Source organism: Sciurus carolinensis, chromosome 6 (genome assembly GCF_902686445.1).
Source record: "Sciurus carolinensis chromosome 6, mSciCar1.2, whole genome shotgun sequence".
Classification (NCBI taxonomy): Eukaryota; Metazoa; Chordata; class Mammalia; order Rodentia; family Sciuridae; genus Sciurus; species Sciurus carolinensis.
This window is the reverse complement of record NC_062218.1, coordinates 136,123,952-136,141,606: the sequence shown is the minus strand read 5'-3', so window position 1 is coordinate 136,141,606 and position 17,655 is coordinate 136,123,952. Positions and strand designations below refer to the sequence as shown.

Genomic DNA, 17,655 nt, shown 5'->3' with positions numbered 1-17,655 from the left:
AAACTATACAAAAATTTTCTTTAATAAAATTTTTCCAGAGTTTGTTTTTAAGAAAGAGACAGACAGATACAGACAGTCACACAAGCTTGGTCAAGAAAAGCAGATCCAACCAAGCTTTGGTCTAACATGCAGGGGTAAGGGAGGATTAAAAGAACTAGAGCCAGGCACAGTGGCATTACTTATAATTCCAACAACATGAAAGACTGAGGCAGGAGGACTGCAAGTTCAAAGCCAGTTTCAGAAATTTAGTGAGACCCTCAGCAACTAAATGAGAATCCTGTCTCAAAATTTAAAAATAAAAAGGACTTGTAATATAGCTCAGTGGTAAAGTACCCTTGGGTTCAATCAAAGAAGAAGGAGGAAGAAAGGAAGAAGGAGGAGGGAAAGAAGAACAACACCGGTAACAACTGGGGATGGGCACAATGAACAGATCATATCATCAAGAAGAAAGTGTAGGGCTGGGGTTGTGGCTCAGTGATAGCATACTCGCCTAGCACGTGTGAGGCCCTAGGTTCGATCTTCAGCACCACATAAAAATAAAATAAAGGTATGTGTCCACCTACAACTAAATATATATATATATATATATATATATATATATATATGAGAAAGTATAGAGAATTCACAAATGAAGAAAAATATTTGCAAGTCATGTCTGATAAGGGATTGCATACAGAATAGAATGTATTAAAAATTCTTATAACAGGGCTGGGGATATAGCTCAGTTGGTAGAGTGCTTGCCTTGTATGCACAAGGCCCTGGGTTCAATCCCCAGCACCAAAAAAAAAAAAAAAAAAAAATCTTATAACAGTAATAAAAAGACAAACCAATTTAAAAATACTCAAAGACTCTGAACAGAAATTTCTCTGATATGCAAACAGCCAATAAAGCACAGGAAAAAGTGTTCAGTATCATTACCCAACAGGGAAATGTAAATCAAACACACAGTAAAATATCATTTCATACCCAGTAGCATGGCTAGAATAAAAAAATTATATAATAACAAGTGTTGGCAAGGATGTGGGGAAATTATAGCCCTCATACTCTGCTGGCAAGAATGTAAAATAATGAAGATGTTAGGAAAACAATCTGGCAGTTCAAACAATTAAATTTATCATGTTATGATCCAACAGCTTCATTCCTAGGTGTATACCCAAGAGAAATGAAAATATATATCCACACAAAAACTAGTATATAAACATCTGTAGCATTTGTTTGTAGGCAAAAGATTCATCAATGGACAGGTAAACAAAATGTGTTATATCCAAACAACAGAATATTATTGGAAAAAAAGGAATGAAACACTGACTGGGGGGGTGTATTTCAGGGGTAGGGCAATTGTCTAGTATGCATGAAGCCCTGGGTTCAACCCCCAGCACTGGAGGAAAAAAAAATGAGTAAAATACCAGTACATGCTACAACTTGGGAAGAATCTTGAAAATATTAAGTGAAAGACGCCAATCACCAAAGACCGCATATTACATGATTCCATTCAAATGAAAGTTCAGAATAGGGAAACTGCAAATATAGAGCATAGACTAGTGGTTGCTGAGAGTTGGGCGAAGGAGTCAGAGATATAGGGGTATAATAGCTAAAGGGAACGAGAATTTTTGAGGTAATAAAAATGTTCTAAAATTGAGCTGGGGTTGTGGCTCAGTGGAAGAGCATTTGCTGAGCATGGGTGAGGTACTGGGTTTGATCCTCAGCACCACATATAAATAAAATAAAAGGTCCACTGACAACTAAAAAATACTTTTAAAAAAGTTCTGAAATTGTGGTGATTGGTGCACTTACCAGTAAATATACTAAAAACCACTGACATTCACACTTTAAATGAGGGAATTGTATTGTATGTGAATTATATCCCAATAAAACTTATTTTCTAAAAAGATATATAGATGGCTGACTCTAGATCTAGAAAAAAAACATGTAAAAATAAGCCTAGAACATCTTGTCAGTTAGGTAGCAAAGAAGCTATCAAAGACTCTATACTAGGTCATGCTAAAAAGACATAGGAGTTTACAATAAAAATAAATTTAAAAAAAAATATCAAAATTGAAGGAAAAAAAGACATAGGAGCTACCTTGAAAAGGCTTTCATTGGCCAAAGATGAAAAATTTTGAACTTCAATAATAAAAACACTTGTGTAGGTGCTCAGAACTTGTTATCCCAAAATATGGTTACTTGACATGCTGTGTACTTTGAACTGAAAGAGACCGGAAGAACCTCAGAAGCAAGGTCTCTCTGACCTTCTCTTGCCCTCCTTTCTTCCCTATTCCCCAAGGTATGTCATAGAAACTAGAATTCCTCTCCTCCAAAGCAAGTCATAAAAGCTAGAAAGGATACTCTCTGACCTACTTTTCCTGATTCCCTGACTTCCTATTTTTCCTCATGCCAGAGGGATCTTGTCCCTTGTAGAGGTGGGGGTAGTGAGAATGCTATACAGAGGGAAAAGAATCAGAATGAACAGGCCTTGCTGGCTTTTTCCCCTCAGTTTATTACTATTAGATCATATCCTTTTATTCTAATTATGTTTCTCCACAATTATTCATATCTTTTTATCATACTTAGCATAAAAACACAAAAGTTTTTCTTGGGTCTTCATTTCTGAAGGCTTCTATGCCATATACAACTTTTTAAAGTAAATCAAGATGTGGAGGTACACATCTGTAATCTCAGCTACTCAGGAGGCTGAGGCAGGAGGATCACAAGTTCTAGGCCAGCCTGGGCAACTTAGTGAGATGCTATTCCAAAATAAAAAATAAAAGGTCTGGGGATATAATTCAGTGACACAGTGCCCATGGGTTAGAATACTGGGAGTAGTGGGGAACTTGTGATCTTGCGATGAGTGCAAGGAAGCATTATCCTCTTGCTCCAACAACTGCAATGCAAAGAAATCCATTAAATAAGTTTAGGTCCATGAGTTCCATGCTGGGGATGGAACCCAGAACTTTGCATACATGCTAAGCAAGCACTGTACCACTGAACTACATCCCTGACCTGGTGATATTTTTAGAAAATTAAATGTAGACTTTGGAGGTCTTTTTTTAGAGCCAATTCATCTTAAACATTGATAAACATTTATTCTGCTTTCTCTATATGAACTGTATCCCTGAGTAACCAAATGAGGAGAAATGTCCCTTCATAAAGTATTCTAAGTAATAAATTTTAAAAGGATGATGCAATTAAAATATTACCATTTTGCAAACCCCTAAGAGTTGTTGAATCTCACCATTAAGCATTAATGGCTGCTAGCATCACATTATGTGCCTCCTAATAAAAGAAGAAAATAAAGCCTGTCCTCTTGCCAAAGGGACTGAACCTCAGACTGTCCAGCCTCTGGATCTAGTTGCCAATTCCTAGAAAATATAAAGTTAGGGAAGCACGTTGAACTTCCCTGTGAGAATGCAATAAACAAAATTCAGATTGTAAGAAATTCAACATAGCAAATGGTCTGGCTTTAACAGATAAACTATAAGGAAAAGAAAGGGATAAAGGAAATTTCTGTAGTTTTTTGTTATCATTTGTTTTGCAGCTAGTGCTAGGGATCAAACCCAAGGCCCTACTGCATGTAAGGCACTCACTCTACCATTGAGCTACATCTTCAGCTCCAAATTCCTGCAGTTTAAAAGAGATTTTAAAAACATATCAAATCTTATTTAAACAAAAAAGACAAGTGTTGTTTTCACAAATATACCACATTTGGGTAACGTTAGGATAAAAAGCAACTGGGTAAGGGATATATGAAAACTCTCTGTACTATCCTTTGAAACCTTTATATAAATCTAAAATTTTCCCAAAAGTTTATTTAACAAAAAAGGTGAGGATAGCTATTTAAAAATAATAATAATAAAAAGGGTTAGCAAAGATATAGAGAAACTGTAACCCTCATATTCAGCTGGTGGGAATGTGAAAATAATGGAAACACTCTGGAAGACAGCATGACAGTTCCTCAAAAGATCGAACAGCTACCATATGACCCACAGTTCCAATTCCTAGGTAAACACCTCCAAGAAATGAAAACATTTACCTACACAAATGTTCAGAGCAGCATTATACTTAATAGCAAAAAAAGGAGAACCAAGTCAAGTGTTCATTAATTGATGAACGTTAGGTAAATGACATGTGATACATCCACACAATGTAATATTATTCAGACACCATGGAAGAAACTTAAAAAGTGTACACCATGGAAGAAACTTAAAAAGTGTAGATGAAAGAAGGCAGTCTCAAAGGACCATATATTGTATAATTTCATTTACATGAAGCATCCAGAATAGGCAAATCCACAGAGAATAAAAGTACATAAGTGGTGGCCTAGGTCTGGAGAGGTTGGGAAGAAATGGAAAGTAACTGCTAATAAATATAGGGTTTAAGGACTGGGGATGTAGCTCAGTGGTAGAGCACTTGCCTAGCATGTTGAAGGCCCTGAGTTCAATAATCCCCAGGACTAAAAAACAAAAACAAAAACAAACAACAACAAAAAAACAGATACAGGGTTTCTTTTGGGTGTGACAAATGTGGTCTAAAATTATTGCGATTATTTATGGTTGCACAACTCTGACTATACTACAGATGACTGAATTGTACACTATGAATGGGTAAATTGTATGGTAGGCAAATCATATCTCAGAAAAGATGTCATAAAAAGGTGACATTCAACTAAATGGATGTACATATGAGTGATAAAACTATTAGAAAATGCACGGAATTGATTACAATAAAAATCGACATTGTGGTTAGTTTGGGGACAAGGGAGCAGATTGTAATCGGAATGGGTTACAAAGGGTTTCCTACGGTAGCAAGCAAAATTCTAGTTTTGATTTGATGGTGTAACTGTACATTTGTTATATGAGGTTTTCCGTTGGTTTTGTTTGTTTGTTTATTACGATTAAAACTTTTTTTAGTAGAGACTCACTGGCAAATTTGTTCCAAACACAATGTAAAGTAGAATTCAATCTTATTATGTGCAAAGCACCAAATTTGACTATGTGGAATACAAAGATACTCAAAAGACTAGGCATGGAACCACCATATGACCCAGCTCTACCACTCCTCAGTATTTATCCTAAAGAATTAAAGTCAGCATACTATAACAATACATCTACACCCATGTGTATAGCAGCATAATTCACAATAGCTAAACTATGGAACCAGCCTAGGTGACCATCAATGGATGAATGGATAAAAAAAACATAGTGTATGTACACAACAGAGTTTCATTCAGCCATAAAGAATGAAATTATGTCATTTGTAGGACAATGGATGGAACTTGAGAACACTGCTAACCTAAATAAGCCAACTCAGAAAGTCAAGGACCATGTTTTCTCTCATATATGGAAGCTAGAGAGGAATAAGGAAAAGAAAGGTGTGTGTGGGAACCTCATGAAAATCAAAGGGTAATCAGTAGAGTAGAGGAAAGGGACCAGAGGAGGGGGAAAGGGAGGAAAAGGGAGAACACTGGGGAATGATATTGGTCAAATTATTTTGTTACATTGTGTGCACGTACAAATATGTAATAACAAATCCCACCATTATGTGCAACTGTAATGCACCAATTAAAAACATGGAAAAAGAAAAAATAGAACAGATTATGCCTGTCCTCAAGGAACACATCTTTTAGAAAGAGGTTAAAAAATAAAGAGAGAGAGAGAGAGAGAGAGAGAGAACAAAAGAGGACTAGAGAAAGAGTGAAACTATGTTAAACGTTAACTGAGGGGCTGGGGTTGTGGCTCAGTGGTAGAGCACTTGTTTGAGGCACTGGGTTTGATTCTCAGCACCACATATAAATAAATGAATAAAATAAAAGTCTATCAACATCTAAAAATATTTTTAAAAAATGCTAACTGACATAATATTGGCAGAAAAGACAAAAGATTTAGAAGAGGATACAATTTAGGGGCAAGGGGTAGTGCTAGGGAGTGTGTCAGTAAAGGGTTTTGCCAGGCTTGGTTTGCACATGCCTGCAATTCCAGATACTTGGGAGATTAAGGGAGAATGATGACAAGTTCCAGGTCAGCTTGGGCAGTTCAGTGAGTCCCTATCTGACTGGGATGTAGCTGAGTTGTAGAGTGCCCTCCTGTTCAATCCACAGTACTAAGAAGAAAACAAAAGCAGCACGTGGTGGTACATACCTGTAATCCCAGCGTCTAGGGAAGCTGAGGCAGAAAAGTTTCAAATCAAAGTTCAAAGAATCAAAGTTCAAAGCCAGCCTCAGCAACTTATAGAGGCCCTAAGCAACTTAGTGAGACCCTATCTCAAAATAAAAAATAAAGTGGGCTGGGGATGTGGCTCATGGTTAAGTGCCCCTGGGTTCAATCCCCAGTACAAAGAAAAAAATTGTACATAGATCTTACAAAGGCTATATTATGCCCAGGGACAAGAAGAATTGGAAGACAAAAGCTGAATAAGAATAGCTAACATTTATTGAACATTTTCTATATTTTAATCCTTTTAGTATATCAAATTATTTAATTCTCACAACAAACTCATGAAGTGGGGCCTATTATTATTACTACTTTACAGGCGAGGCTTAGAGATGGTTTTGTGCAGGGTCTCAGTGGCAGGTACAACTGAAAAGTTACTCTGGGGCTGGGTACAATTTAAAAATTACTATTTGCTAGTCTTTGAAAGAGGATGCCATTTTTCCAGGAAACAGGCAGATCCAATTTTAAAACTGGCAGAGGGAGGTAATCCCAAAGACTCAGGAGGCTGGGACAGGAGGATCCCAAATTTGAGGCCAGACTCAGCAACTTAGCAAGACCCTGTCTCAAAATTTAAAAAATATTTTAAAAAGGACTGGGATCGTAGCTTAGGGATAAAGTTAATTTGGGTTCAAACTCCAGTACCAAAAAAAGAAAAAGAAAAAGAAAAAAGTACTTGGGGGCATGAATTGTGAATCCAGACCACCTGGGTTAGAAGCTAGGCACCTTAACCAGCTATGTGACTATTTTACCTCTGTGCTTTGGTGTGCTTTTATTTAAACTGAGAATGGGCTGGGTGTGGTGGTGCACAACTGTAATCCCAGAGATTCAGGAAGCAGGAGGATGGCAAGTTCAAGACCAGATACAGCAATTTAGCGAGGCCCTCACAACTTAGTGAGACCCTGTTTCAAAAAATGGGCTGGGGTGTAGCTCAGTGCTAGAGTGCCTGCCTGGCATGTGCAAGGCCCTGGGTTCAATCTAAAGCACCAGCTGGGTGTGGTGGCACACATCTGTAATTCCAGCTACTCTGGAGGCTGAGGCAAAAGAGGATCGAAAGTTTGAGGCCAGCCTGAATGATTTAAAGAGACCCCATCTCAAAATAAAATAAAAAGTTCTGGGATTATAGCTCAGTGGTAGAGCACTTGCCTAGCAAGTGTGAGACCCTAGGTCCTATCCCACTGCCACTATTATATATTAGCATAATAACAGAATATTATTTTCCAGGAAAAGCGCAAGAAAATTATCCCTGCAATTCTATTAAAGAGATTGTACACCACTGTCCCTTTATGTTCTTGAAGGCTGATTATTTGTATTTTATCTAGTTATTTTACATTAGCCTGAGACCATGCTCCTTTCTGAGTCATCAAGAACAGTACAATTTAAAAATTACTATTTGCTAGTCTTTGAAAGAGGATGCCATTTTTCCAGGAAACAGGCAGATCCAATTATAACACTGGCAGAAGGAGGTAAATGATTTAAAACCCTTTGCAGAATGTAGAGACCAAAGATAAACAGAGGGGGCAGATCTCCAAAGGTATGGCGCAGCTTAAAGCAAGCATAGATATACCCTGAGATCTCTACCCGTGTCTCCTGGTGCTGCAGCCATTTAACCAGAGGTTAAGCACAGCAGCAGCCACCAGCAATACAGATGTTCATAGGGTCTTTGTTACCTTTAGAAGTGTCCCTCTTCTTAGACCCAATCTAGACACAGAGGGCAGAGAGTGTAGGTAAACGCCTGGGAAAGGCTAGGCAGGTTCCCAAAATATACATACTTTCCGTAAGAAGTATCTTTTAATACTAGTTCTGGAGCTCTATACCAGCGTGTGGCCACATAGTCTGTATAAATGTCCCCAGGAGCTGCTAGTGTTCGTGCAAAACCAAAATCACAGAGCTTAGTAATTCCTGACTGGGATACTAAAATATTCTCAGGTTTTATATCTCGATGAATAATCTAAAAAACAAACAGAAGATGAAATATATTAAAATAAGGTTTCATTTTCTAGAAAATCTCTCAAAAATTATACTGAGAAAATCTAGTTAAGGCAATGAAGTTACTTCCTTACCACATGTAAAAATAGTTACATGTTTTCAATTCTTACCCTATCCATCACTTCAAAATTAAATGAAGCCAGGCTGGCATGGTGGTGCACGCCTGTAATCCTAGTTACTTGGGAGGCTGAAGCAGGAGGATTGCAAGTTCAAAGCCAGTCCCAGCAACTTAGTGAGATCTTGTCTTAAAATAAAAAATAAAAAGGACTGGGGATGTAGCTCAGGGGTAGAATATCTCCTAGGTTCAAATCCCAGTACCAAAAAAAAAAAAAAAGAAATGAAGCCAAGATAGACATAATACTAAAAAGGTAAATCACATTTCTATAAAAAAGATCAAAAACACTTAAGAACATTTAACTTTCCTTTAACCCCATGACCCACTCCAGTTACTGCCCTTTCTCATTTCCTTCACAGCTAACCCTCCTGAAGTCATCCTCTTGTACTCTTACTCTTCACTCTCTACCCAACTATTCACCGTTCTCGGAGTTCAACATATGAGATTCATTATATTTGTCCTGTGCCTTATTTCACCTAACACAGTGTCCTAAGGATCATCCATGTTATCACAAATGACAGTATTTTCTTGTTTTTTAAAGTTGAATAGTATTTCATTATATATATATGCCATGTTGGAATTCATTTATCCATTCATCCACTGATGAACATTTTGGTTCTAATTTCATTTCTTGGTTATTAAGAAAAATGCTTTGCAATGAACAAGAGTGCAGATAACTCTTGACATACTGATTTCATTTCCTTTGGATATATACTAGTGGTATTGATGGAGCATATGAAAGTTCTATTTTTCATTTTTTTAGTTGTTTATTTTGCGTCTGAGGATCGAACCCAGGGCTTCACACACCCTAGGCATGTATGTACTCTATCCCTAACCTACACCCCCAGCCCATTAATTCTTATTTTTTTGAAGAACTGCCATACTGTTTTGCATAATGTCTATACTAGTTTGCATCCCCACCAACATTGTGCAAGGGTTCCCTTCTTTTCTTTTTTCCTCTACTAGGGATTGGACCAGAGGGTGTTCTACCCCTGAGCTACAGCCCCAGTGCCTTCCCCGACCTTTCTAAGATTTTGAGATAGTCTCTCTAAATTTCCAAGAATGGTCTTGAAATTGTGATACTCATGTCTCAGCCTCTGGAGTAGCTGGGATTACAGGCATGTGCTGCTGAGCCTGGCTGTATGCCTTTTTTTTTTTTTTTTTTAATCCTTGTACCAGGTATTGAAGCCAGGGCGCTTAATCAAAGCCACATCCTCAGTCCTTTTTATTTTTGATTTTGAGACAAGGTCTCACTAAATTGCTCAGGGACTCGCTAAATTGCTGAGGCTAGCTTCAAACTTGCAATCCTCCTGTCTCAGCCTCCTATAATTCTGCTGGAATTACAGAACTGCTGGGATTACAGGCAAATGCCACTGCGCCTGTCTGAGAAACATCTGTTTCTATCCTTTGTCCATTTTTAAATCAGTTTATCTGTTTTCTTACTATTGTATTAATTTTTTTACATATTTTGGATGTTAACTCATCATCGGAGGTTGATTGACAAATATTTCTCCCCTTCTGTAGGTTCTCTTTACTCTGCTGATTGTTTCCTTGGTTAAAAGGCTAAGAAGGCTTTTAGTTTAATGTAATCCCGTTTGTCTATTTTACTTTTGCTGCACGTGCTTTTGGATTTATATTTTAAAAAATCATTGCCCAGATCAGTGTCATGGAGTCTCCTCCTATGTTTTCTTCTAGTAATTTTAGATTCAGGTCTTATATTTAAGTTTTGGTCGATTTTGAGATGATTTTTACATATGGTTCATCAACTCATAAGCTTTAGTGACTATCCATACACTGCTGATTTCTACATTTCTGTCTCTTAACAAGATCTCTGTCCTGCTTTCCAGGAGTGAAAGTCCACAAGAAATCCCACAACACTGACCACAGGCCGCTCAAATTCAGCAAATTCAAAACTAAATGCATCGTCTTCTCCCCTAAACCTACTCATTCTCAATAATACATTATTTCAATGAGTGGAGCCACCACTGACCCCACAGTTCAGGAGAAAAACCAAGGCCTTTTCCCCAGTCCTTCACACTATCTCAATAGATCTACTTGTCTTCCTACCTCAAATCTCCTCAGATCTCTCAAACAAAAGTATTAAACATACCTATCAATTGTTCTCCCTGAATCCACTCTGATCCCTTCCAGTCCACATCCACAATGAAGTCACAGTACTATTTTAAAATCACATGTGTGATCATATCACTTCTCTGTTACCCTTCAACAATTCCCCATCCCACAGGATAAATTTCAAACTCCTCCAAAAAAAATGGCTTGAAAGGACTTGTAAGATTTGGCCCCTGCCTACCTTCTCAACCTCCCCTCCCTGGTCTACAGAATATTAGTTTCCAAATTTGCTAGAGTCAATATTAATTTCCCAATCTCTGTGCATTTGTTGATGCTGTTCCTGTTGCCTGACCAACCATTTCCTTAGATATAAGCTTAAATGTTTGTTCCTTCCATACATTCACATCATTCTGCACACCTCCCTTCACAGTATTTATCATGCTGAACTGTCAATTATTTACTTGTCTGAAACTCCAACTGTACTGTAAATTCCATGAGGGTAAGATACATGCCCTGTTCAAGCAATATTCTCAGTTTCCAATATAGTGCCTAGAGCAAAGAAGTCATTTAAAACTTTTATCAGATGAATGATAGAGACATACTCATCATCTATAGTGTCATAGCATGAGTAAAAATGTCTCCATATTAGAAATGTAGAATCTTTCCTTCTTCATAGTAAATACTGTCATAAATCCTTAGAAGTTGCTCTTGTTTGGCCTCAATCTGCCTCCATAAATAGCCAAAATAAATAAATAAATAACTTAGGGTAAGCCTTTCTAATTGAACTTCCTTAAGGCTGTCATCTGTCAAACTACATTAATCTTTTTTTCTTCCACAGTTGATATTGAATTCCTACTATATGTCAGTCACTATGTCAAAGTCTGAGGATATAATGTGCATAAAAATAGACATAAATAAGCACATTATGACACTACTTCACATATTCTGCCCACCACACACCATCACACTCCTCAATGTTATAAAATGGGGCAGGAAGAGTCATCCACTCCATGTCTTAACATTCTCAGTCTTTTCAGCAACCGACACTATGACTACAGCCAGAATATTATTAGAAACCAAACATTCTCTGAATTCTTACTTTTACAATTCTGTTTTGACAGCATCTTCCTTCATCTTTCATCATATATTGAAACCTCCATAAAAGCAATCTCTCTTCATTTTAGATGATCTTTAATATTTCTTATCAATGTTTAGTTTTCAGTGTACAAGTCTTGAACATCTTTTGTCAAATTTTTCCTATTATTTCATGCTTTTATTCTTTTGTAAGTGATATTTTTAAATTTCAATTTCTGATTGTTGCTAATATATAGAAATACAATTGATTTTAGTATACTGATCTTGAATTCCTCAACCTTGATAAATTCACTTAATAGTTCTGTTAGCTTTGTTGTAGATTTTATAGGATTTTCTACATAGATGGTAACATTGACTGCGACTTAAGAAAATTTATCCCCCCAAAAGATGCCATTTCACACCTATTAGAATACCTACAATAAAAAAGACAATAACAAGCTAGGTGCAATGGCACATACCTATAATCTAAATTATTTCAGCGGCTGAGGCAGGAGAAATACAAGTTCAAGGTTAACCTCCAACTCCGAAACTTAATGAGGCCCTAAGTAACTTAGATCCTGGGTTAAAACAAAATGAAAAGGGCTGGAGATGTAGCTCAGTGATAAAATGCCCATGGGTTCAAACCCTAGTACCAAAAATAAATAAATATATAAATAAAAGACAATTACAGGGCTGGGGGTATGGCTCAGTGGTAAAGCACCTGCTTAACATGCACAAGGCTCTGGGTTAGATTCCTAGTGCACACGCGCGCGCGCACACACACGCGTGTGCAAAAAACACTCAATGACATTAAGGAATCTTGGGGAGTCAGTGAAAGAAATGGAACCCATTGCTGGTGAGATATGATACAGTCACTTTGGAAAACAGTTTGGTCATCTCTTTAAAAACAATACAGGAAAAATCAAAGGCAGAATGTTTTCTCTGATATGTGGATGCTAATTCACAATAAGGGGGGCCCTGGCTAGAGAAGAATAGAGTTGTTTTGATTAGGTAGAGGGGAGTGAGGGAGGGGAGTAGGTATGGGGGAAGAAAGAATAGCAGAATGAATCAGGCATTATTACCCTATACATATATGACTACATAACCAGTGTGATTCTACATCACATACCACCAGAAGAATGAGAATATACTCCATATATGTATGATGTGTCAAAGTGTATTCTACTGTTACGTAAAACTAATTAGAATAAATACAATAGTAAAAGATATTGTGGCTTAAGAATAATACAAAAATTTGTAATTTAAATATAAAGCAATAACATTTAAAAAAATACAGGTTGGGCATGGTGGTGCACACCTGTAACCCCAGCAATTCAGAAAGTTGAGGCAGCAGGATTTCAAGTTCAAGGCCAGCCTCAGCAGTTCAGCAAGACTGTATCTCAAAATAAAAAATAAAATTAAGAGGGGCTGGGTGTCTGGCTCATTGGTAGAGTATTTGCCTAGCATGTGTGAGGAACTGGGTTTGATTCTCAGCACCACATATAAATAGATGAATAAAATAAAGGTCCACCAATATCTAAAAATATTTTTAAAAATAAATAAAATTAAAAGGACTGGGGTTACAGCTCAGTGGTAAAGCCCACTTGGGTGCTTAATCCCCAGTACAAACAAACAAAAAGTTACATAAAAAATAAATAAAACTAACCATGTGATCCAACAATTCCAATCCTGGACATATAACCATGAAAATTAAAAATGTACATCCATGCAAAGACTACACATGAATTTTCACAGCAGTATTATTTATAAGAGCCCAAAATTTGAAACAATCCAAATGTCCATCCACTGGTGTATGGATAAACAAATGTGGTATATTTCATACAATGGAATATTATTGAGCAATTAAAAGAAATGAAGTAGCAATGCATGCAACAACAAAGATGAATTTCAAAAAACCTATGTTAAGTGAAGGAAACCATATGATAAAGGCCACATATGGTCTGACTTCATTCATAATAAATGTCTTAAAAGGCATTTCATTAGCCAGAAAGCAAATTCTTGGCTACCTGGAACTGGGGGTAGATATTGGGACTGAGTGAAATGAGCAAGAGGAATCTTTCTGGAGTGATAAGAATATTTTATAATAGGGCTGTGGTTATATTTGCAAGACTTTAAATTAATTAACTTTGAAAAGTCTGTCTGCTCATTAACTGACCACTAAGCTAACTGAACAGAGATTTCAGAGGTCATACATGACAAAGAATATAGACTTTAAAGAATTAGTTCAGGAAAGCAACTAAACTAAAAGTCACAGCTTCTACAACAAACCCTGAGTGAGATGGGAAACTCTGACTTCCAAAGTAGTCACAGTATATTATTTAAAACATCCTGCTTTCAACATAAATTTATCAGTCATGCAAAAAACAAGTATGATCCATAAACAACAACAAAAAAGAACTCAATAGAAACTTTTCTAGTAGAAGTTGACACAAAACTTGCTAAAGAGCCATTAAATGGGCTAATTTGAACATATTTAAGTATGTTCAAATAACTAAAAAAGGGAAGGGGGCTAAAGAACTAAAGTATGAACATAATGTCCAATAAAAGATATCAATAAGAGTTATAAATTGTTTTTAAAAAGAACTAAATAGAAAAACACACATAAAGAAAGCAAAAAGATAACCCACAGAATGGGAGAATATGTATAAATCATGTACCTGATAAACATCTAGTACCCAAGGTATATAAAATACTACTTAGCAATACAAAGCCAAAAAATCTGATTAAAAAATGGACGGAATGAAATGGACTGGGATATAGCTCAGTGGTAGAGTGCTTGCCTAGTGTGTGTGAGGTCCTGGGTTCAATCTCCAGTACCACAAAAACAAAATAAAAAATAAAATAAAATAAAAACATATTTTTAAATAACATGAATAGAAATCTCTCCAATGAAGATATACAAATAGGATTTGCACATTCCAGATATTTTATTTAAATGGAATATGTAGTCTCTATCACCTGATTTCTTTCATTTAACATGTTCTCAAAGTTCGTTCATGTTGTAACATGTATCAGTACTTCATTCCTTTTATGGCCAGATAATATTCCATTGTATGGCTGGACTTCATTTTGTTTATCCATTCCTCAGCTGAAATACATTTGGATTATTTCCTCTCTTTGGCTATTATCAATAATGCTCCTATAAACATTCCTGTGCAGGTTTTTATATGAATATGTTTTCAGTTCTCCTGGATATAGATAAACCTAGAAGTGGAATTTTAATTTTGCATTTTGGTAACAGCTTATGATCATTTCATTTGCTATTAGCCATTCGTATATCTTCTTAGGAGAAATTAATCGAATCTTTTTTTTTTTTAAAACCTCCTGGTACTGGGAATTGAACCCACAATGGAATACTCTACCACAGAGCTTCACCCCCATCTCTTTTTATCTATCTATCTATCTATTGATAGAGACATAGACATATAATTTTTGATACTGCAGGGTCACTTTACCACTGAGCTATATCCCCAGTCATTTTTATTTTTTATTTTCAGACAGATTCTCACTAAGTTGTGGAGACTGGCCTTGGATTTGTGATTTGTGATCCTCTTGACTCGGCCTTCTGAGTCATTGGAATTATAGATGTGTGCCACTGTACCCAACCACAGTGAAGTATTTCAGGATAAAATGTCAGGTTGTATGGGATGTACTTCAAACTATTTCAGGAAACAAAATAAATGAAGTGCATATAGCAAAATATTAACAACTGTTAAATATTTAAATAATAAAAATTTCTTGTTTGGAAGAGTAGATGTTTAAAATCCAAAAGCTGTGTAAAAAAAATATGTAAAAGGAGTCTAAATTTAGGGAATTAGGAATTTGTGGAGTAAGTGGTTGGGTTAGGGCTAGGAAAGCTTAACAAATCTTAGGTATTAATCAGAATCACTGAATTCATAAAATTTATTGGAAGTTGGATAAAATTTAACAAGCTCTATTTTTTTTTTCTTCTTCATTTTTTTTTGGTAGGGGGGATTGAACCCAGGGGCACCTAACCACTGAGCCGCCTCCACACCCCTTTTTATATTTTGAGACTATTTTCACTAAATTGTGACCTGCTTCAGCCTCCAGAGCCCTGGGGTTACAAGCATTCACCACTACACCCAGTTTAACAAACTCTATAAGAGTAGGAACCAAATCTTTAACTCAGGTTGCATCCCCAGCACCTAGTAAAAGCAGTTTGTTATTGGTAGAAGCGCACTACATTCTTGTTCAATAAATGAATGAGGAAGGAAATAAATATTTCTCCCTCACAAGTGGCTAAATATTTGCATTTACATTCTGAGTGCTTTCAGAATGTTTTTTGCTTTGTTTTGTTTTGTCTTTTTGGTGCAAGGATCAAACCCAGAATCTCACACATCCTAAGCCTGCATGAACTACATCCCCAACCCCTAAAATGGTTATGAAGAGGTTTTTAATATTAACCAGATGGAATTCCTAAATTATAAAAACAACTAAAATGAGGAAGATATACTATATCCCTACAATGAATTAATTACTGCAACTAAATATTAAATTTTATTTGAGCAGCTAGAAGTGAATATAAAAAAGGAAGTATATTTTCATTAATAAATAAAAGAAGGTAAACGAATAGATCTGATGACAAAAAAACTTTTTCTGATACTGTGATTTTATGAATCATTAAAATTAATAAGGGATGTCATGGTAGACAATATCCTGGACATTTTAATGATAGAAAATACCAATCATTTGAAATTTTGATTTTTATCAACATGAAGATAACCTTAAATCATCAAGGTCCAAACTCATATATCCAGATAACAGGTGTAATGATATTTTCTATCATGAGCCACTCATTCATGGCTGCCTTAATTCTCAAAGGTAATTAACCTTCCAATATTCTGTGAGGTGAGAGACAGGGATAATTTTACTCTAGATCCTAGGTAAAATAGAGAAAGACGTGACAAATGAAAATATATTCATAAAAAGACCTGTATACAAATATTCTTAATAGCTTTAGTCATAATAGCCCAAACTTTCTACCAATGGTTAAACAAATTGTACAATATTCAATCAATGGAATGCGTTTGTGCAATAAAAGTGAACAAACTGCTGATACATGTAATAACATGGATTTATTTCACAGAAGTTTTCCTGATTTTTTGAAAGAAATTGAACACAGAAGAGTATAAACTGAATGATTCCATTTATTTGAAATTTTAGAATGAGAAATCTAAAACCATACTAGTGGTTGTGGTGGGGGGTAAAGTGATATTGACTCCAAAGGGACATGAATAAACTTTCTAGAAAGACAGAAATTTCTGAGCTGGGATTGTGGCTCAGTGGTGGAGTGTTTGCCTAGCATGTGTGAGGCAGTGGATTCGATCCTCAGCACCACATATAAATAAATAAATTAAATAAAGGTCCATTGACAACTAAAATTTTTTTAATAAAAAGAAATTTCTGTATTCTATTTGAAGCGGTCGTTAAGTGGGTGTGTATTTTTATCAGAACTCATTGATCTGTATACTTGAGTGGATTTTATTGTATTTAAATTCTACCTTGCATCTTCCCTGCAACCTCCTCCCTCTCTCTGCTTCCTGACCTCACCATGAGCCCAGAAGCTTTCCTCTGTTGAACCCTTCCTCCATGATGCGCTGCCTCATTTTAGGCCCAGAGCAACAGAGTTGCTCAGTCCATAGACTGAGGCTTCTGAAACTGTGAGCTGCAAATAAGCGTTTCCTCTTCTAAGTTGTTGGGTGTTTCGGTCACAGTGACAAAAATTTAACAAAACACTCATCTTTTAGGTCTTCTATTCTCTACTTGGCCCATATTCTCTGTTTTTAGCTGGTGTGGTGGTGCCCACCTGTAATCCCAGTGGCTCAGGATACTGAGGCAGGAGGATCTCAGGTTCAAAGTCAGCCTCAGCAAAAGCGATACCCTAAGCAACTCAGTGAGACCCTGTCTCTAAATAAAATACAAAAAAGGGCTGGGGATATGGCTCGGTGGTCGAGTACCCCTGAGTTCAATCTCCTGTACTGCCTGCCCCCCACCACAAAAAAGGAAAAAGAAACATTTTTAGAGTCTACTATGGATAAGATATTATACAGATACAAAGATAACAATACTGTTCCCGACTTCTTACCAGTACTATGTATCAAGCACTTAAAATATAAGTGCTAACCTACTACTGCCTAATTTGATGTTTTAAAAAATCTGTGA

General features: G+C 36.4%; 1 protein-coding gene across 1 annotated transcript in view; it reads right to left on the bottom strand.

Moving 5' to 3' along the window:
- Cdkl3 (cyclin dependent kinase like 3) overlaps positions 1-17,655 on the bottom strand; it is a 42,420-nt gene that overhangs the window by 18,965 nt on the left and 5,800 nt on the right. The window contains exon 4 of the mRNA XM_047557010.1: positions 7,976-8,154. Coding sequence (XP_047412966.1) covers positions 7,976-8,154 — 179 coding nt within the window. The remainder of the gene's footprint in view (positions 1-7,975; positions 8,155-17,655) is intronic.